At 39.8% G+C, this 23,053-nt stretch overlaps 1 protein-coding gene across 4 annotated transcripts in view; it reads right to left on the bottom strand.

Moving 5' to 3' along the window:
- Slx4ip (SLX4 interacting protein) overlaps positions 1-23,053 on the bottom strand; it is a 175,587-nt gene that overhangs the window by 45,721 nt on the left and 106,813 nt on the right. For 2 of the 4 annotated variants that reach the window (XM_052724668.1, XM_052724666.1), the window contains 2 exons: positions 17,644-17,733; positions 12,520-12,640 (listed from right to left, as the gene is read on the bottom strand). In XM_052724668.1, the coding sequence (XP_052580628.1) occupies positions 12,520-12,640; positions 17,644-17,733 (211 nt within the window). Of the gene's footprint in view, positions 1-12,519; positions 12,641-14,303; positions 14,385-17,643; positions 17,734-23,053 lie in introns of those variants that run through there. The other 2 variants (XM_052724669.1, XM_052724670.1) reach the window with 2 other exon arrangements.

The raw sequence follows: 23,053 nt of genomic DNA, 5'->3' as shown, positions 1-23,053 counted from the left end.
AGCAGTTGCTGGATGTATGATGTACAGTCTTATTTTTTTTTAAATTGTTTTTAAAATCTAAGAGAAGCAGCAGCTGAAGGGAGGCATATAGGCAGTGTGCTACAGCACGTTTGCAGTCTTTCCTGAAAGTGCCAGGGTTATGTTGAGGAAGGGCTGGGCTCAGGGGAAACGTCTTTCACTTCCAAAATTTATTTTAATTAGGAAAAGGCTCTGTTTTCAATAGGCTGGGAAAATAAATACAAAACAAAATGCCACATACACATCTTCACTCACAGGGACATCAGGGAGCAGAGCTCACCACAAGCCCGAGTCTGAACAGCAAGGAGAAAGCTTTCCTTGGCAGGATCTTGTGTTGCATCAGGCACTGGGGAAGGGAGGGGAACATTTCTCAGACAGAGGGAAGAATAGGAAGAACTTGCTTGTTTTGGCCATTCTTGTCTTTTTCTTCTCTTGTGTGAACACCCATTGACTCTAACACAGTAGTGATGTGCCCCAGCACCAAAGGCTATAAAGGAGGTAGGTGGAGAGGAAGAAGCCTGAGTCCTCCTGCCTTGGCCACTCACATACCATACTTGGGAGGATGCCACAAAAGGATGAGCAGACGGGTGTGCATTTTGGCTAGAGAGTTAAGCTAAGATTTTAGAGGAATATCCAACTAAGAACAGTCATGGAAAAAAACTTCAGCAGGCAGAAACCACAGTACCCAGGGAAATTTAATTTATCTTATGACATTTTCCAAAGGGCTGGGTTTCTTAGATGTTAACTGAAAGAAAAGGTTATATAGAATAGAGTAATACACAGTTAAAAAAAACTCTTACTGCTCCACAAGAATAAATGGACTGTTGTCTATACTGACAATTTATTGCACCAAGTACTCTGAACTAGAAGATGAGCTATTTGGGGTAGGGGGTGGGGTCTATCTTCCTGTCTCAAGACCAGAGAGAGGAGATACAAAGTCCAAAACAAAGATGCACATATGGTAATTCAAGCAAAACACTGCTCCTAGGCCTGGGTGATTTATAAAGAACTGTGCTTTAATAACAAGAAGATATTTTGATGTAAAGAAAGCATAAGTACATACCACTCTCCTTAAGGGAGTCATAAGACAGTCAGACATTAGATGGCTGTACTTTCATAGTTCCAAGATCTTTGGACAAGTTACACAACTCCAAGCCTGGTTCTCAGCTTCAGAGGAAGGGTTAGGAATGATGGCTGTGGGCTGCAGTCACAGCCAAGCAGTAGAGCACTTGTGCAGTTGTAGAAAGCTTAAGTTTAATCCCCACCAATGGGGAGAAAAAGTGGCAAGAAATGCCTGTGTCCAGGGCTTGCCTTGGGTGTGTGTCAGACAGCTGTGCTAGTATCTGATGGGCTGACATTCAGTAATAGGCACTGACAGACAGATGCTAAAGGACCGCCAGAGGGGATGGGTTAGAGGAAAGCATTTTCTGTCCCTTTGACTGGGTGATTCCCATGTCCTGTAATCTTATACTGGGACAGGATGTGGTTCTGGAAAATGAAAGGCTACTTAATGATTTGTAACTCACAGACCACCTCCACCTCTGCTGCAGTGGAAGCAGACCAGAAGCATCGTCAAGAAACAGGTGACCAACAAGTAGTCACAACTCTTCTATTTTTTCCAAAACTGTGCTTCTCCTCAGTGTTTGATGGTACCAGGGCCCTGTCCTGGAATATCGAGAGTTTTCCTAGAGAAGTAGAAGCAACATGTATAAAAGCTGAGAGTTGAGAGAGCATTGTATTCTGGAACTACAGATTAATCAAGGTAGAAGGACAAATTGAAGAATAGTCTGGTCTGGGGAGCTCTCCAGGTACGCTGGTCAAGGCCACTGGGGTACTTCCTTCTCTTTGAGGAATAAGAACTTCCTGTAAGCTCTGTGTCTCATAGATCTACCTGGGACCTTCCAAAGTCTACAGGACTAGGCGAGTGGCTTACTCAGCATTCTTAACAGCCAGATTTTACATTTACTTAACTTGGGATGGAAATGTTTGCCATCTCCATACCCAGAAGGTCACTCTCATGACTGTCCAATAAAGAAGACAATTGAGAGAACTAGGCTCCTGTACCAGAACTCAGCTATAAGGTTCACTGAGTTAGACCCAGCCAAGCATAGCTTTAAAGGATGCTAAGAGAATGGCAATCTATGTGCCTGAAGATCTGCATAAGAATGGTACCTCCTACCAAATGGTTTCCACTGTTCTCCCAGAATCCTCTGTAAAATAGTGACTGGCCAGTGTGGGAAGAGCACTGCCATAAAGTCCCTGAATGGACAGCCTCCTTTCGGGTTAGAGACAACCTCAGAGCATCAAGAGCTGGAAGGACTAATGATTAGAACAGATGGTGTCTGTAAACCACCAAAGTAGGAAGTCATGTGATGACTAGATGACTAAAAATACTGAGGCAATTAAAGGCCATAACTGCATAAGTCACTTAGTCAAAATAAGATAATGGATTGATAAAAGTCAATGGTCTTAAGTAAACAAACAATACTCAAATGTAGCTGGCCTTACATAATGATTGGGAGATTTACTGAAAATTCAGTTAGAATGCAAAGCATAGGCCAGAACCTGATGGCACTGGGAAAAGCTTGTAAGCTATAGGATGCAGGTATACTCTGACCAGCAGAGCAATGTGTATTGCTCTGACAGCAGAGGTGTGGAAGAATTAGAAGGTAGATCTGGAGGCGATGGTGGTAAGTCAGTGACTGGTTATGAGAAGAGAAGAGAAGAATGAATGGAAGGAAAAAAGGAAGGAAGGAAGGGGGAGGGAGTGAAAAGAAGGAGGGAGGGAGGCAGGGAGGGAGGCAGGGAGGGAGGGAGGGAGGGATGGAGGGAGGGAGGGAGGGAGGAAGGGAGGGAGGGAGGAAAGGCAATCCAATAGAAGGCCAAACTGTAAGTGTACAGTTCAGTCAGTAAACACATAAAAACATGAATGAAAATAAAAGAGCACAATTCTCCTGTTTTAGGCTGCTATTCTGGCAAAGATTGAAGACGTTGGTAACACCCAATTCTTGTCAAGACTAGAGGAAAATGCTGAGGTGAAGCTAGTGGGAGTTGATGGTGACATCTTTTTGAAAACTTCCTCATGTCACTAACTTATACTGATTCTATTGAAATGGCTTTTCAGATGACTTACAAAGGATGAAGCTAATATCTATGTTATGCAGCTCACTGACTTTGTGAATAATCTTTGTGATTTCTTTTTTTAAATAAAATTAAGGAAATGGCCTCGGAGGAGCTTATACAGTTGTTGTAAAGAACACTCACAAAGCATGAATAATATTAATCTTATTAGAGCAATGAGCAAGGTTATGAGCTTGGAGACTTTGGCTTACCCAGGATTACATATTTAGTTTACATGCCATGCTGAGGCATGTTAACCTGATATGGATCTGGAAATGGAAAAAGAGAAACTGGCCCATGGTGAACCTGTCAACTGAGGAGAGTGCTCTGGTGGGAGAGAGAAGTGTGTAGCATTCATACCTTGGAAACAGCCTGTGAGGAGAGCAAGCACTCAAAAGACAATTCTCTGCAGCATGGCAATCTGGAAAGGAGGCTCTAGGGGTGCCAGTCAACCTTTCCCTCACAGGGAAGGAGAAGGCAGGTAAGTAGACTACAGCACAGTTAAGATACAGTATGGTGCAGGATACATAAGTATTAAATGCCAAATAACATATGGTCAGAGAAGGGGGAAATGAGAAAACTGGTGAAAAACATCAAATTTGAGATGGGATTTTGTTTGTCAGTGGAGAAGCTATTAAAAGCGAAGACACAGAGGTAGAAACAAAGCAGGTTTGCAGAAAATGTGGAAGGCCAGGTAAGACACAGCAATTCTTAACCTTGCTGACATGACAAGCAAGATGTAAGGTACTGGTAAGCCACGAGCTACATGGCAACTTATAGATTAATAGAAATGGGTTAATTTAAGATAGAAGTAGATAACAAGAAGCCGACCATGGTCATACAGTTTATAAGTAATATAAGCATCTGAGTGATTATTTTATACATGGGTTGTGGGACTGCAGGGGCTTGGTGGGACCTGGAGAGAAGCTCTCCAGCTACAAATGGCGCCCAACGTGGGGCAAGAGTTTCCACCTAAAACCTGAGTAAAAAGATTCTAAAACAGAGCTAAAAACAGTTCCTAGTTGTCTCTCTCAAGTTAGCGGCCTGTGTGTTTGAGCTACTATGGCGTGTTCCTGGCGTGCGTGCTCGACCTGCAGTATGGCGGGAATGAGGCCTCTACAAGTGGCACATTACACTGCCTGGTGGATTTAGCCTTTGCTAGTACAAAACAAAAAAAAGAGGTTTCTGGGCTACACGCTGCTTTGATAGAAGCATCGACCCACTAATTCTGAGAGTTGATGGCTCCCAGAGCTGGCGGGAAAACGTACCACCGCCATGTTGGGAAGCTGAAGTGGGCGGAGCCAGCAGCCACAGGGTCATTTCAGTCTTAGAATGCTGCAGTTTAAAACAATAGGTTCACAATAAGACTGATTCAGATGGAATAGTTTACAATGTATGTAAAAATGTATGTAGGCTTGAAAGAGAGAGAAAATATGCAGGTATATAAACAAGTAGATAGTTTTAAAAAATAAAGTCTTTAAAGAGATAGTAAAGGTAATATAAAAAATAAGCCACATAAAGATGGCTATCACACAGAGAAACTGGATTATGTTCTCTTTGATATTCATAACTGAAGAAAAACATTTGATTATAAAAGCTGTTGAGTTATGCCAAAATGTGTATTTTAAAGGTACTTCAACTTCAAAATTTGGATGTAAGGATATGTTGCTTTAGAAAGGAGGCTCTGCTTTTGGTTCTACAGAAAGCCAGAGGCTATGGATTTGTTCCAGATTAAGATACATCAGGTTTGACCAGCCAAGACCCCCTGAAAGGTCTCCGATGACACCATGGCCCAGATGATCCAACATCCAGATCAGATTCAAGACAACTGGCTTAGACAATACACCCTCACGGACTACTCCACGATCCTAAAATTTTCTTTGTGTTCCCATAAGATACAGTGCCCCCCTCCAGCAGGAAGTAGTAAGAGAAGCTACACCCAAATTCCCAAATATACCAAGCTGGCTTTGGAGATGGAATTGGCTCATTTCTTCTCTAAACCCAGACATATTGCTTAAAAAAAAAATGGTTAAGAGAATCTTGTGTCCCAAATCAGAAGAGCCCTCTGGTGTGGGACAGAGAAAAACCAATATTTTTATTTAAAACAGGTTGATTATAAATGCGATCTCTTTCTAAAAAAGAAAAAGGGATATGATATAGATATATATAGATGATAGGATAAAAGGGTAGATTAATTAACCTACTTTTAAAAAGCAACTTGTTTAAAATGTTTTACATTGGTATAGATTTTAGTCTATTGATACAAGTTTAAACTTAATTTTGTTATACTGTATGTATATATATATATATTTCTATTCTTGTTTGAGATATTATGTTTATGTAACTCATTTAGATTGTAAAGGATAATTAAGAAATACAGATTAATAATTAGTCTTCTATGATAGTCAAACTTGTAACATGTTAGTTAAGCTTTCTAGGTATACATAGATATATTTCAGATAGATAGGTAATCTTCAAATACTTCAAAGGCCTATAGAATATGGCATTTAAAATGTTTTAAAAATTTAGACTTTCTGGACAGTGAGACAGGTCTGCTCCTGGCAGCACCGATTTACTTCAGAGCAGAGGATGGGCATCAAAGACACTCCATATGGAGTTTATCTTCACCTTGACAAAAATAGCCATTTGAGCAAGAAACTGTTCTTGTCTGAACTGCTTGATCGACTGGACATGCAGGACCCATAGAAAGATGACCACTGAACTTTGCTTGGCAAAATGGTCCTTCAGGTTCCTGCTTTACAGAGGAAACTGCCAGACATTCTACAGGACACTGAAAAAAATGACAGAGAGACTCTAGCCCTGTGGGCTGAAGACAGATGCCCCAACTTTACAAAGAAACATTAGGTGACTGTCCAGGCAGACAGCTGTCTCTGTCTACCCTGCAAGACTCCCGAAAGTTGCTTGTATCCTTCTCCCGTTTCTCAGGTAATATTATATCCTTCTGAGGTCTTTGATGTAGTTGAAGCTAGATAGTTACAATTTTCCTTAGTTATGATAAAAGATAAGTTAGATATAAAACCTTAGACTCACAAATATAAGACAGATAGGATATTTTCTTTAATTTTGCCAAATAAACTAGTTATTATAAATAGACTAGATATTATAACTATAATTCTTGCTTGATAATTGTTTTGTTATCTGTAATTTTACTATGTGAAAGTTAAAACCTTCCTTTTAGAAAAAAAGAAAAGGGAAAGTGCTGTGGGATGTTCTGTATGTTATGTGTGTTGCTTAATTGAGTAATAAATAAAACACTGATTGGCCAGTAGCCAGGCAAGAAGTATAGGCAGGACAAAGAGAAGAGAATTGGGGGAAGTGGAAGGCTGAGGGGGAGAGACCTGCCAGTCACCGCCATGACAAGGGAGATGTAAGGTACTGGTAAGCCACGAGCCACGTGGCAACTTATAGATTAATAGAAATGAGTTAATTTAAGATAAAAGAAGTAGATGACAAGAAGCCTGCCACAGCCATACAGTTTATAAGTAATATAAGAGTCTGAGTGATTATTTTATACATGGGTTGTGGGACTGCAGGGGCTTGGTGGGACCTGGGGAGAATCTCTCTAGCTACAAAGGAAAACATGGTACAAGCTGACAGGCAGTTCCTCGGGGGTCTTGGCCTTTATCTTAGAGACCCTGAGAATATCCTGAATGGCTTTCTACAGATCTGTCCAAGGTCAGACCTGTGATTTTAAGGGATGGCCTGACTATGTATGGACAGAAGGTGGCACACTGACCACATGACAGGAATCCAGAGTGGTACTTGCTACAGTTGTCCAGGTGAAGTGGGAATCCAGACTGGCTGAAGGCTACAGGGACAGGGACATGGTGTGAACCTCAACAGATGTGCTCAAAGGTTTGAATGAGAGAAGACACAAAACATGGGGCTTTCCTAGAAAGTTTCCTTTCAAAGAAGAAAGTGTGTGTGTGTGTGTGTGTGTGTGTGTGTGTGTGTGTGTGTGTGTGTGTGCGCGTGTGTGCATGTGTGTGTGTATTATTTCTTCTGGTTATACTATCATTTCACCACACTAAATGCAATATTCATTCCACTAATGGTCACTAAAGGCTGCACAAAGCATATAGGGCCTGGTTTGTGGTTATGCAATTGGATAAAGTCAAGAGCAGATAACAACAGGAAAATCATTTGCAGGGGACCTGGAGATGGCTCAGGGATTAAAGCACTTGCTGTACAAGCATGACCACTAGGGTTTTGATCCCCACAATGCACATAAATGTCAGTGGGCATAGTCACTTGCCTATAATTCCTGCCTGGGAAGGTGGGAATGGGGGATCCCCTAGAGCAAGACTAGCTATATTATATGAGGTCTAGGTTCAACTGAGAACTGCACAATGGATAAGGCAGAGTGGTCAGTGATAATTCCTGACATCATCAACCTGTGCCTCCACATGCATGTGGCACACATGTGTTTGCACACACATGTATACATAGACATACACCCGTATATTCCAACACACATGCACACATATGTCAATATTCTTAGAGAGCTCTTACAGGCATGGTGTATGTTTCTAGTTTATGCTTGTAATTCTAGTATGGGGGGGGATGAAGCAAGGATATCAAGTTTGGGGTTAGCCTGGACTCTGGACAACTCAGGTAGACCCTGTTCAAAAGAAAAGTAAAAGAAAAAGTTATAGCTCATAGAGCCCACTAGCAGAACACTTTCAGAGTCTATGCAGCCACAAAACTATAAACATTAAATCCAATTCTGACAAATATGTGTATCACTAGAATGTTAACCGTACTCTTCTTTAGAACTAACAGTATCAAATGCAATCCAAATTCCACCAATAAATTAAGAGCACCAATGTTTAATGGAATACTGCGCAGTCATCAAAATAGCAACATGGATCTGGAATAAGTCAAAACAATCTTGAAAAAGACTAACAAATTAAAAGACTAAAGACTAAAGCTTTCTGATTCCAAAACTTACCACAAAGCTATGGTATATCAAGAGACTGTAGAACTGGTACCAGTGACAGACACAAACAACTAAAGCAGAATAGAAAGCTCAGAAATAAACCAGCATTGATGTTCAAATGATTATTGACAAGATTACCAAACCCACTCAATGTGAAAAGTAGTCTTTAACAAATGATACCAAGAAAACTGGACAACCACGTGAAAATGAGTTTTAACTTTAATTTACATATAAAACTAACTCAAATGGGATCAAGTTACTAAATAAAATGGTTAATTTTTTAAAATTCCATAGAACTATTTTTACAAGAAAAGTTTCACAAACAGGACTTGGCAATGACTTCCACAGGCATAACATCATAGCATTAGCAACAAAATAAGTGAGTGGTATTCTGGCTTTAGCACACTCAAAACCATCTATATAACAAGGTAAACCATCAAGAGAGGGAAAAGACAAACCACCAAATTTGAGAAAATATTTGTCAAATTCTGTTCAGTCCTTTCCTGTCACCATGGAAGAAACTCCTTCTCAGAGCAATTAAAGAACCTAATGCCTATTATAAAAAACCATACTGCTCAGGGTGTTAGAACAGCTATAGAAGAGAGAACAAAAAATTTGGGAGAAACCATAAAGTGAATTTTTTGGCAAACTTCTATAAATGAACAAAAAACAAAATTAAAATAACAAATAAATGACATCATTGAAGGTCTTGTAGACACAGATGTGGATGTAACAATAATTACACTAGAATCTTGGCATCCAAATTGGCCTCTTCAGGAGGTAAATGTTCAACTTTTAGGGACTGGAACATTATCTCAAGTGAAACAGAAGGTGAGATGGGTCGAATGTATAGGGCCAGAAGGACAGAGAGGAAATTAAAGCCATATGTGGCTAATATAGCTATGAATCTATGGGGCCATGATTTGTTAGCTCAATGGAATACCCAGAATAACATTCCTCCAATCTCAGACACAAACCATAAACTAACACGTTTCTGGGGAAAAATTAGAAGTTATTATACAGAACAGTCACCAACCATCCAGATTGTACAAAAACAGAGCACAACATCTACTGATCTTTCAAAGACACCAACATCCCTACCTTTAAAATGATTAACAGAAAAGCCTGTATGGGTTCAGCAATGGCCTTTAACAACAGAAAAACTACATGCCTTAGAACAGCTGGTATAAGAGCAGTAAAATGCTCAGCATATTGAAGAATCAACCAGCCCTTGGAATTCTCCTGTATTTGTTATTAAAAAGGAATCTGGTGAGTAAAGAATAGAACAAGATTAAACATAGATGCCAGGCAGTGGTGGTATACACCTTTAATCCTAGCATTCAGGAGGCAGAGATCTATTTAGATCTCTGAATTCAAAGCTACCCTGGACTACATGAGATTGATTCAGTCTAGCAGAGAAATAGCCAGGCAGTGGTGGCACACACCTTTAATACCAGTACTTGGGAGTCACATGTCTTTAATCCCAGCACTTGAGATCTCACACCTTTAATCCCAGTATTTGGGAAGCACACACACCATTAATCCCAGCACTAGAAAGGAAGTGACGGCTGGGTAGACAAAGGTATATAAAGCATGAGGAGACAGGAATTGAAGGCTTTGCAGGCTGAGGAGTCCTAGAGGTAAGACGTGGCAGTGGCTGATCTTTTAGCATTTACCACAATATCTGGATCCAGGTTTTTTTTTTAATTAAAAGATCATTTAAAATTTGAGCAACATATTTGTCAATTATATAGTCAGTAAGGAATCTATATGCATAATATATAAAGCCCTCCAAAAACAACCTTCCCTCAAAAAACTCCCAGTTAAAAATGGACTGGGCATATAGACATTTCTCCAAAGAAGATATATGAATAGCCAATGAATACATGAAAAGATGGCTGGCATCACTAATCACTAGGTAAATGGCAAAACAACAGCAACTACAAAACAAACCACAATTACAGATTGTTTCACATACATTAAGATGGCTATTATTAAAATATCAGGAAATAAGGGTTGGCAAAGATGTAGGCAAAACAAAACCCTCGTGCTGGTGAGGATATAAAATGATGCAGTCATGGTGGCAAAACATGTTAGTCCCTCAAAAACAAAAAACAAAAGAATTACCATGATCCAGAAATTTCTAAACATATATTCCAAAGAGCCAAAAATCTTGAAAAGATAATTTGTATAACAGCGTTTGCAACAACATTGTTCATAACAGCCAAAACATGGAAGCAATCCACCAGTAGATGAATGAGCAGGCCATGTGACATACACTGGAAGATTACAAAAGATGTGAAATTCTTATAAATGTTGCTATATGAATGCTGAAAATGTAACTGTAAAGGAAATAAGTCAGACAATAAAATGACAAATATTACATAACTCCACTCATATGAGGTACTGACAGTAGTAGAAACAACAGGGCCAGAAAGCAAGACTTCTGTTACCAGGGGCACAGGCTGGAGGATGAGGACATATTATTCATGGCTAAAGTTCCAGATGGGACAATGAAAAACTTCTGGAGATTGGTAAGGTAGTAACTGTACAAAAATGTGAGCATATTTATGCTGCCAAAAGTATACACTTGAAAGTTGTTAAATAGTAAATTTTATCTGCACTTTACAACGACAGTTTTTTATGGTGATATATGAAATTATTTTTACAATATATTAGGTGGGGAAAGGTTACAGAATTGTGTACACAATAAGATCATTTTGTCTGCTTAAAAATCAACACGCCTTTTCCTCACACAAACCTGAGGACATATTCTTGTCATCTTAGGACCAGAACTGTCTGTGAGAGAAGCCGGGTAGTGAGTACTCAGTCTCAGCAGTCAGGGCTGGGATGGAAGGGAAAGGCTGGCTGGAGTACGGATCAAACCACCTACTGTAAAAGCTGCACCAGAGACAGGAGTCTTAGAATCCAGCTCCAATCTTTTTCCTGTTGCACCAGATAAAATGTGAGACAGGCCAGGTCTACTTAGGTATAATGGATACAAAAACCTATGGCTTTTCTCTGAATTTATAACAATACTGAGTGGCAATTCAGAGAGTGTCATCTAAAGCCAGTTCTCAACCTTCCTAATTTCTTTAATATAGTTCCTCATGTTGTAATGACCCCTCCCCCAAACATAAAATTATCTTGTTGCTACTTCATAACAGTAATTTTGCTACTATTATGAATTGTAATTTAAATATCTGATATGTGACCCCTGTGAGGTCGCAACCCATAGGTTGAGAGCCGCTGGAAAGCAACATTGCTTGGTTTAAAAATATCATTCTCTAAGCCTTTCACTTTGGGTAACAAAAACTACTTGTTTATTTATCATTGACATAAGGTGAGCACTCTGGATCAAGGAAGGTTTCAGAGGAGTACATAATCCAGTATTTTTCCTAAACAGATGTTCTGTTAGCATAGTGGGGTTCACCATAGTCTACCTACTGTAGCCTGATAATTACCATGCACTGATTGTATTTGTAACACAGGCTGCTATGAAATGCTGATTTTAAGTGAGAAACAAACAAACAAAATAAAATAGAAAAACAAACAAAGCAGAAGACTGGGGGAATAGAATAAACATTGGGGTGGAGGCCACAAGAGCTAGGTCTGGATTTGAGCTCCGCCACTTATCTCTCACCGGAGTTCTCACTCAGCATGTCACTACATCTCTATCACAGGCACCAAGGTAAGTACTGGGGACAGGATGAGGGGAAGGTACTAATAAGCCACAATCTCAATCCTGAGATGACCTAGTACTTGGTCAAGACACTTAATCTATAGACTCTCAGCTTCCTCACCTGTAACTCAAAGACAAATACATCACCATGTCACCAGAGGTAGAATCTCAATGTTGGTGCCCTTTGGGTTTTGGAGCTAGTAGTCTGTTATGAAGGGGCTGCTCTGTGTCCTGTGAATGTAGTGTCATCCCTGGCCTCTACTCACTACGGGCCAGCAGGACCCAATCCCTTGCCAGTAATGACAACCAAAACTCTCTGCACACATTTCCAAATGTTCCCCAGAATAACATTGCTCCTGTTTGAGAACATCTCAAGTAGTGACATACTGGAAAACATTTTTAAAAGCATAAGATACTGAATCAATTTATGTCAGTATTAATATAAATCCATTTGTAAGACTATTTGTCAAAAAAAAAAAAAACCAAAACCAAAAAAGACCTTTAAAATTTTACAGTTTCCTTAAGAATGTTTTATTTGCTATTTTTATATATTTTGCCTACCATTAAAAGCCCTTTAGGGCTTTTTGGTGCATTTTTGTTACTCAAACTCAGTATCTTCATTACAGCATATTTTTTTAATGTATCACTATGCTAACACGACAGAGTCGAATATAATTGCAATCTCTACAAAGCAGAAATTCTATTTTCTTTGTCCAAAATCGCAGTGCTTGTTGCCTACCTTTTAAGGACAAGGGACTGGATCTTGTGAATTCTGCATTTGATGGCCTGTGCTGTTTATACATGCCCACGTACTCCTTAACTCTGGAATCAATGGTTTCTTTTAACAGCAAGCAAACTTCCTAGAGTAAATTTAAAACATTAGACATTTCTAGTTTAATGCAATGCAAAGAAGAAAAGATTATACATGCTGAAAAAGCAAATGCTGGCATTTAGTTAGCTTTTTAACCTAGCTTTGAATGCCGTGCTGTCTTCTGGGGTGCAGTGCACGTTAAATGTGCTACCAAAGACGGCCCCATGACTGATGTTGGCTCACTTTAGTTCTTCTCTGCCTCAGTTTCACAATTCCAAACGGAAGATTTAAAAGCTTACTTCAAAAGCGGGATGTGACTTCAGGAATGTTTTCATATAAGTATCAGTCCACCACACTATATGGAAAGAAGGGATAAATCACACGGAGCTATCTATACAGGTTCAGCATGGAACTCAAGGGGTACTTACAGAGGCAGAAAGGAGTGTAAGAACATTCCTATAGTCAGTACAGGTGGCTTGGGGACAGGTTACAGCTGCCACTGGCTCTGGCCCCCTGTCTCACTGCACTATTGTCCTGCTTGCAGATACAGTGTTACCTGATGTTATTTATACAAGAAAAGCCAGAAACAGTGGAGTGGAACCTTTCATTTTCCAGCATGGTTCAAATTTATTTTTTACATTTTACTGTGGTGTAACCACCATCACTCATTGGTTTCTGGCCTTGGGTTTACAAACACAAGAGAGTCAGCATGTTGGCAAGAGGGTAATGTGATCTTCTTACCATTGTGATTATGCTCTAGACCCAACTGCTTTTTAAAATCACATTCATATTCTTCATTCATGAATGATAAAAGTAACTTCTCGTGTCTCTGGTTATTCTCGTGTCTCTGGTTATTAGATAGCAGAACCAGGCTTGAATTCAATTTCAGCATGCCATATTATTAATAAATTTCTAGAGATACTAGTTGGCATGTAATATTTACAAAGGACAGCAACAAAAAATAACTCAGAAATCCAACCACACTATGGGTATTAATATTTTGTGTAGTGTTTCCTGCATTACCAAGAAAATGCAATTTACCACAGGAAATCAGGGGAAGCTACATATAAAACTGATAGTTAATGAGTAATAAATCCTAGATCAATTCCCAACAATTCTGGAGCAGATTCAGAGCTGTTCAGGTCACCTCAAACTTGTTCCACTTGTTTCTCAGAAAGCCATCACAGGTTAATCGTTGAGACTCTTTGTAATTACAACATGAACCAGGTTTTTGGCTGCTTGTTCTTTTTTTTGCAAATACTCCTTAAACAGTATATAAAACCCTTGATTTAACACAAACATAGACATTTTTACATAAAATACAAATGTCAGTCTCCTCTCTCTTGCTTTTTATTTGCAGCTAAAAGATGCAGTGCTTTGTGGAATATAAAGATATCCATTTACAGCTGAATGCTTTGGCACTGCTCACACTACACAAAGGCAGCCTTGCCTCATACTGTTGTTCTAGCAATTAATAATTTTTGCTTCACATGCAGGGTTCAACTATGACTGAGCTAGAAAATATGTAGAAGACACACAAGGCAACAAGGATTGTTAAAATTTGGTCATAAATACCCTATAAGGCTAGAACTAAAAATAGTATGACAAAAATAGAGCCCATACACATGAAGTTTCTCACTATATTCTAGGCATTCTTTATGGGAATCAGGTTTCAGGAATTAAAAACAGGCAATGTCAGAGTAGACAGATACCTAAGAACTGATGTGCCAGGCTGGGTAAAGCAGCATCTTCAGACCCAGAGCAATGCAGGAGAAGAAAACAGCCAGCACTATCTGAGAAGTAGGTGAAAGACCAAGTAAAAATCCATGAGTGAGAGGGAGACAGGCACAGCTTCCTTATGCTAACAGAGGCTCGTGTTTGCTTCCTCAAGTTTACAAATGAGACAATTTCAGTTTGTCTCTTAGAGTCCAAAGACAATTTGACCTGGACTCAAATGAAACATATGTTTAATATATGAACCCAGCCCTCTTTTTAATCAAAGTGATTGTTAATGCAATCAAACTGGTTGTTTATGAAACCCCAATCATGAGATGATCTAAAGATTAAAAAACAAGAAAGCATTGATCGAACATATGTAAAGTCATAAACTTTCTTCAAGTCTCCTTTTGAAGATATGGACATAAATTATCTCTGACTAACTCCAATATCAGTGAACATATATTGCTTAAAAAAGGCAGCAAACTATCAGTTTGCTTTGAGAGGAAAGCTCAGCTTGGTAGAGTAAGCGGACCTCTTGCATTCACCACTGAAGCAGCTCTCTGCAGGTCCCATCATGCACCTCTGCTAAGTCATGCCTCAATGCTCTGGACTAGGTACTAGTTGGAACAAAGCAGCTGGATGTGGCACCTTGACAAGAAATCTACCCATGTGCTTTCCAGAGGAGGTGGTTCACATTATCTTGGCTCTAGAACATCCCATATCAACCATTCTTGGTCAAAACTGCCTAAATATCAACGTTAAAGGTCTACAGCTTAAGTCTTCAATCTGTGAGGGAACATGGGAAAGTTGGGGCCTGAAATGGTGGATCTGAGAACCTTTCAGAAATCATAGGGTAAGATTCCTTGATTGAAATATTACTTACTTTGGTGGAATGAATGTACTAATTTGAATCATATGGACATGTGTTAGTGGCCTAGAATTTGAGATTACAAGATGGAGAACAGAGGACAAAAGTCCTGACCTGTTAAATATAAAGTCTTCAAGAGAACAGTCCATAATCAATTTCCTTAACGAAAAATTCATCACATGAAACTTTGTGTCTTCTTCTTAGCATTAGGTCACTAGGTATCCCTGCAAAATAATCACCACAAAGTACTGGTTGTGCTACCATTTGACTGAGTGGGTGGATAGGTTAGTTTTAGGGACATGAACAAATGATCACAAACAGCACGTTCCTCTCTCCTGTTATTAGTTTTGTTACTATTCAACATTACTGCTTAATACAATTTACTTTTCTTTACTCCTCTAAAAGTAATGGCAGCAGATAAACACTAGGAAGGAATGAAGAGCAATATGTTTTGAAGGTTTTTAAATTACATTTACTCATTTACTTGTAGTGTATATGTGTGTAGTTGTGTGGGCACACATATGATGCTGTGTACATGTGGAGCACAGAGGACGACTTACAGGAGTTAGTTCTCTCCTCCCACCTTGCCTGTCCTGGGAATTGAACTCAGGTCAGCATTGGGTGGCAGGCACCTTTATCCATGGAACCATCCAACTGGCCTGTTTTGAAACTGTTGAACAGGCCTCTGCCTCAGTACCTGTCCCTGATCTCGACAGAAGGAAACAAACAATGATTTCCCACCACAGGAACTCACAGAGAGGGTGTTGAAGCCACAGGAGACTGAGGCCTTATCGGTCAAACTTATCTGGTCAAATTTGAAGACAGAGGAGGAGGAAGCTCTAGGGGAGGTCAAATATCAGACGCAACCCTTGCAAACCATGGGAGAGAAGCATAGGTAGAGACTCAAGGATAACTCTTGACTCTCCTGTAACTTAACTACTAATAACTGGTTTTGAAGATTTTGATTTTGATGTATGTGTGTATGTGTAGCTAGAGTTTTCCTGCCGGGCCCACAGTCAGGACAAATCTTTTCACCCGCCAGTCCCACAGCCACTCAGACCCAACCAAGTAAACACAGAGACTTATATTGCTTACAAACTGTATGGCCGTGGCAGGCTTCTTGCTAACTGTTGTTATAGCTTAAATTAATCCATTTCCATAAATCTATACCTTGTCACATGGCTCATGGCTTACCGGCATCTTCACATGCTGCTTGTCATGGAGGCGGCTGGCAGTGACTCCTGCCTTCCTTTTCTTTCTTTTCTCCTCTGTTAGTCCCGCCTATACTTCCTGCCTAGCCACTGGCCAATCAGTGTTTTATTTATTGACCAATCAGAGCAATTTGACATACAGACCATCCCACAGCATGTATGTGTATGTGTGTGCTAGGAACTTATCTCGGCTCCCCAGGAATGAGTCACTTCTTAAATAAATAGTTAACTATTGACTGGAAAGTCTTACTAATGAAAAAAAATAATTAAATGACACATTTTATATTTTAGATGCATTAACCATGGTTAAACAAATACTTAGGAATGGCAGAGATTTTTTTTTTTTTACTCTGGCATGCAATTTAGTACAAAGACTAACTGCTCACATGGCAACAGCAACTCATCAGTTTTAGGCTGACCATCACAACTGTGATCACTGAAAAGCTTAATCAACTATAGCCAATTTTGGAAGTAAACAGTAAAATAATTACATTTTACTTAAACATTTCAATATTTCTAGGCTATGAAATTCACCCAACAGCTTTTTTTCCCCAAAATTCTCCTAAAATTTTATGTATTAGCAGAGCAAAACTACATACTCCAAACTTGTGTTATTCAATCAATCCATCCATACCAACTATCTGCTTTCCTGGCTGGCCAACAGCAGAGGGGGAAGACTGAAGTTCCTCTTCACTTGTCAAAGGCCCATGACAGTGAAAAGAGGTGAACATGGAAGTAAGGATTAATACAGATGTAGATTAGCCTTGTGTGAATTCCACACCTGTTCCTGGTGCCACTAGCCTTCTCATCACTCAGATCAAAATCCCTGCCTGCTTGGAGTAGTTTGGCTTCTTTTTCCTCCCTTTCTATTATAGAGAACCATTTTCCCCAAAGTAAAGGGGATTAGAATTTTTGGTATAAATAACAGAGCCTGAGATGAGGACATAGAGATAATGAGGTGCCTACCAAACATGTAAAGGCCCTAGATTAAATCCCTAACACCAGATGCACACACACAGAGAATCAAGTCAACAACAGATTAGCGTAAGAAACATATGGCTGTGTCAGTTTCTCAACGGCAGAGGTGGACACACATGTATATTTGTTACTAGGCATAGTCTTACTTTTCAGTAGTTAACTATCACTCAACTTTTTAAAGGAAAACATTAATGAAAACGAAAACTGAGAAGAGCTGACATTTCTTTCAGCAGGTACAAAAAGGAACTGTTTAAAAAACAAAAATGTTTGTTGTACCTCTTTCTTCTGTTCAGAAAACCAACTGGAATCTTTGTTTGAACCTTGCGGCACTATATGAAGATCCACGAGGACAGCAAATTTTCCACACTGAAAGAGAAGGGGTGAATATTTATTAATGGCAGAATGTATCTGAAGCTCATGCACAGTAGACAACTACAGAGAATCTCACATACTCCCCACACAAGAAAACAGCAACAAAATCACTCCTGGATAGAATCTCAGCATGGCTACTAACATCCATAAGTTCATATTTATAGTGGCAATGCTAAGAAGAAATACAGGCTTAACTAGGACAGAAATGACAAATTACTGTCTCTAGACTACATCTTGAAAAGGGCTCACCAGAAATCTCAGTGGCAGCTGGAAGGCTGCCAAACAGAGAGAGAAGTTGAACAAGGCAATCAGTACTAGGTAGACTTCAGAAAAGATCAATTATATACAGAGTCAGGGACATCCTTTCTCTGGCATGGAATAATCCTTCTGTACACTGTGAATATGTATTACTCTCACTGGTTAATAAAAAACTGACTTGCTAGTAGCCAGGCAGGAAGCATAGGCAGGGCAACTAAACTAAGGATGCTGGGATAAAGAAAGGTGGAGTCAGACAAGTTGCCAGTAGACTCAGGGAGAAGCGAGATGAACATGTTGTACTGAGAAAAGGTACTAAGCTATGTGGTCGAGTGTAGATAAGAAATATGGGTTAATTTAAATGTAAGAGATAGCCAGTAACAAGCCTGAGCTATTGTCCAAGCATTTATAATTAATATAAGCCTTGGTGTGTGTATTTGGGAGCTTCTGGTGAGACAGAAACTTCTGCCTACAGTAGTAAAGAATCTATTAAGCTATTGCCTTTTGACAAGAAATTAGGTTGACCAAAGAGCTTGGACTAGAAATAAATACCCAGAAAAACAAGAAGGAAAAAAAAACAGAGAATAAAGAAGGTAGACATTGGATGCCAGTTATCAAAACTAAGGAGAGTTTCAAATATGCTGTGAATTTTCAAAGCTTCCTTTCTTACTCTATTGGCTAGCTCACGCAGAACATTAAGAGAAAAAAAATGAAAAGATTGTATGTCTGTATGGTACAATAGTATAGCTAACTGGGTACTCAAAATACGACAACCATGGCTGAAAAGCTGACATTTTAATTTTATTTAAAGTAAAATTGGTAGCCCCATGTAGCTAATGTCTCTACACCGGACAGCAGGTAGATGGATCTCATGAAAAGATGTAGCCAGGCTAGAGAGATGGCTTGGTGGGTAAAGTGTCTGCTATGCAAGCATGAGTACCAGCCCTGAGATGTACCTCAAGTACCAGTGCTGTGGGGGGGCATAGACAAGCAGATTCTGGAAGCTTACTGGCCAGTCAGTCAAACTGAAATGGCAAGCTCCAGGTTCAATAAGAGACCCTGTCTCAAAAAAGAAAGTGAAGATCAATACAGGAAGATGCTGACCTCTGGCCTCATGTAGGAACTCATGCAGGGGAGCCTGTAGGGGCTCGTGCACAAACACATACACAGAGGCAGTAACTTTACAAATCTTCATACCTCATAAGTCATTTTTAAGATTACCAAGATAACAGTAAACAAACACTGTGGAAAGGAAAGAATGTATAACCAAGACCATAGGTTGGGGATATCCAAAAGACACAGATTCAGTCAATAGACCTGTAGGAAAGTCACTTTTATAAATCTCTAAGAAGGTCTTTCATTTCCTTTTTACACTTTTGTGAAAACACAATGAAAGCAGATTTAACAAATGGTGCTAGAGCATCAGGTACAAACACAGAAAGAAAAATGAAACTCAAGTGGCATCTGCCTTACTACCAGACACAAAATTTAATTTGAGATGGATTACAGACTTAAGCATGAAAACCAAAAACTATTATTCTCATCATAAGGGCAGGAAAAGAATTCTTATGTATGATCTAGAAAATACAAAACATTGAAGGAAAAATTGTTGATTAAACTGGACATCATCAAAAGAAGAAATGTCTGCTCATCAGCAATACCACCAGTGGAATGCTATGTGTACTGCAAACTGGATAAAATACACTCAGAAATATGCATGTTTGACATGAAGGATTGGTATACAAAATATGGAAACAAATTCTATGGGCTGATACGTGTTCTTAAAATCTAAGCTTAAATACACAGCACAAATATGAAAAATGGATGGCTGCACATGAAAAAGTGTTCAACATCACAGTTCACCAATCAAACTCCGTTCCCAATCAACAGCTACAGCCACAAAATGCATGAGAATGAAGTACAAGGTCCAATAGCACACCAAATGGCACGGAGGAGATGAAGCAGCCCCAACTTACACACTGGTGGGAATGGAACTGGGCTGAACCACTTTGGCAAATGTTGCCAGTTTCCTACAAGTGGTCATGCACTTACTGTCTAGGCCAACAAGGCCACCCTACAAGTTTACCTGAGCCTCAGAGCTCTGTTCACACTAACCCAAACTGAAGAGAGACTCAAGGCTCATCAACAGGAGAATAAAGTAGTTGTACTCTGGTCACACAATGGAATAGCATTCACCAAAATGTTGACACAGCCAAAACAGACTCATCTCAAAAACAGAATGAGCTAAAGAGGCCAGACCAACGGATACTTACAATATGGCTCCATGACAGGAAGTCCTACAACAGTGAGAGCCATGTGTAGTCAAGTGCCAGGGCAGTTCCTGAGAGGTATATGAAGAAGCCAAATGCAGTGACAGGAAGATGATGGATCCTGAAGGGGATCTTGGTTGTATACCTAAAAGCAGTTCTTCTGTTCTTACCATGTATAAATCATTGACCACTAATAAATAAATTTAAAATGTAAGTATGAGGTCTGAAACTGTGTGTATATTATATGGCCTCCTATGAGACCAATGTACGTGGCTGTCTGAATGCAACTTAGTGTGATGCACCCAGAATTTATTTTAATTAAAGAGGTCCAAGAGAATATTAGAAAGCCATAAAAAATATCAGTGTATCACATGGTAAGATTGAGAACTGCTTTGTGAAATGTAGGCTATGTATGAGTTATGATGAAAGGCTAATTTCTTTTTGTGGGCTGCAGTAAAAAAAAAAATGTTTGAAAACCATACTCAAGTATATTGTTATGCTTAGAATTTCTTCCAAATCGTTGATTACAGATCTAACCTTTAAGGTGTATGCTGCCACCAGGTGGAGGTCATATGCCACAACTACAAGAACTTAGCTGGGGGACAGTAACATTTTGTATGCCATGTATCTCTCTTTAGCCAACTGAAAATCTGATAAAATGTGCTCAGAATGCTTTTTAAATCATAAAATATAATATGTAGGATTTAAAAACTGACTATATTGAAGTACATTTATCAAAATCTTTAAAAGCGGTCCCAAATGTGTGATACAATAATAATGTGTGTGTGTTTTGCAGGCAATGATTTGTATCACAAGCTGATGACCCAGTGATAACAGCACACTGATGGCAGTGAAGTGCATCTCTGGCATTTTCAGATATCTGCAACAACTCTAACCACACAGAGCTGTGATTTCTAGTGGCCACAAGCACTGCCAAAAAAAAAAAAAAAAATCCACTGTATTGTGAATCCTACAGTCATAATAGAAAGAGGCCTGCCTTTATGCGAACTTGGTCAGAATCGAGCTCCAGCTTCCCCATCTAAATCCAGTGAAGCTCCCAATGAAACACAAGGTTCAATTTGGAGTTTTCTCACACCCTGGTCTATGCTTGATTATAGATTAATTAAATTTTTCTTTCTTTAAATAAATAAATCCTCAACTCTTTTTTTTTTTTTTTGAGAGGAGGAGGCTGGGGGGCAGGAGGAGGAAAGACGGGATCTTTGATTGGTGTGTAAAATGAATGAAAAAAATTTCTTAATAAAAAAAAAATCCTCAACTCTTACACTGGCAATGCAAGAGAGAACTTTCCTAGGTTTCTGGAAAATTCTGTGCTGGAAGGTTCTCCCCAGACAGCCAGCAAGCCTTCGTTCTCTGTAGAAGGAGCTTAGATATCTACACTAATCAGGAGTATTGCACCTTCGAAAATTCTCTGCTCTCAAAGCTCCACTCTCTTCTCTCATGAGTAACCTGAAGGGAACAAAACAGGCTTCTGAGCACGGCGGCAGGAGGCACAGCCTCCCTTTCTCCTCAGCCTTAATTAGGAGGTTGTTTCTACTCTCAGAAGAAAAACTCTCCAGTTCTCTTCAGGATAGGAAACATGTGAACCTTTACTTCTTCCACAAGCCAGAGGCAGTCATTAGAAGCAAATCCAAGACCTATGAGAAATAGCTCCACATTCCATGCACTGGGTTGTGCATACACAGGCTATGGCTCCCTCACTTTCACCCCTCCACTTAGAGGTGGCAGCCCAAACCCAGGGAGACACCCCGACATTGTCTTTCCCTAGTCCTCTTGAATAGGTCCCCTCATCTTGTTTTATTTTTTGGATGAGTTCTCAGACAACCCTCCACTCTTGTTCTACTGTCCACATCATCCCCACTTGCACTACTCCACTCTTGTTCTACTGTTCACATCATCCCCACTTACACTACTCCACTCTTGTTCTACTGTCCACATCATCCCCACTTACACTACTCCACTCTTGTTCTACTGTCCACATCATCCCCACTTGCACTACTCCACTCTTGTTCTACTGTCCACATCATCCCCACTTAAGACTACTCCACTCTTGTTCTACTGTTCACATCATCCCCACTTGCACTACTCCACTCTTGTTCTACTGTCCACATCATCCCCACTTACACTACTCCACTCTTGTTCTACTGTCCACATCATCCCCACTTACACTACTCCACTCTTGTTCTACTGTCCACATCATCCCCACTTGCACTACTCCACTCTTGTTCTACTGTCCACATCATCCCCACTTGCACTACTCCACTCTTGTTCTACTGTCCACATCATCCCCACTTGCACTACTCCACTCTTGTTCTACTGTCCACATCATCCCCACTTAAGACTACTCCACTCTTGTTCTACTGTTCACATCATCCCCACTTGCACTACTCCACTCTTGTTCTACTGTCCACATCATCCTCACTTACACTACTCCACTCTTGTTCTACTGTCCACATCATCCCCACTTGCACTACTCCACTCTTGTTCTACTGTCCACATCATCCCCACTTACACTACTCCACTCTTGTTCTACTGTTCACATCATCCCCACTTGCACTACTCCACTCTTGTTCTACTGTCCACATCATCCTCACTTACACTACTCCACTCTTGTTCTACTGTCCACATCATCCCCACTTGCACTACTCCACTCTTGTTCTACTGTCCACATCATCCCCACTTGCACTACTCCACTCTTGTTCTACTGTCCACATCATCCCCACTTACACTACTCCACTCTTGTTCTACTGTTCATATCATCCCCACTTACA

The sequence above is a fragment of the Peromyscus californicus genome, unplaced genomic scaffold, assembly GCF_007827085.1.
Source record: "Peromyscus californicus insignis strain IS unplaced genomic scaffold, ASM782708v3 Scaffold_7__1_contigs__length_154581171, whole genome shotgun sequence".
NCBI lineage: Eukaryota > Metazoa > Chordata > Mammalia > Rodentia > Cricetidae > Peromyscus > Peromyscus californicus.
Note: the sequence above shows the minus strand (reverse complement) of the source record. Positions and strands in the feature narration are given on the sequence as shown.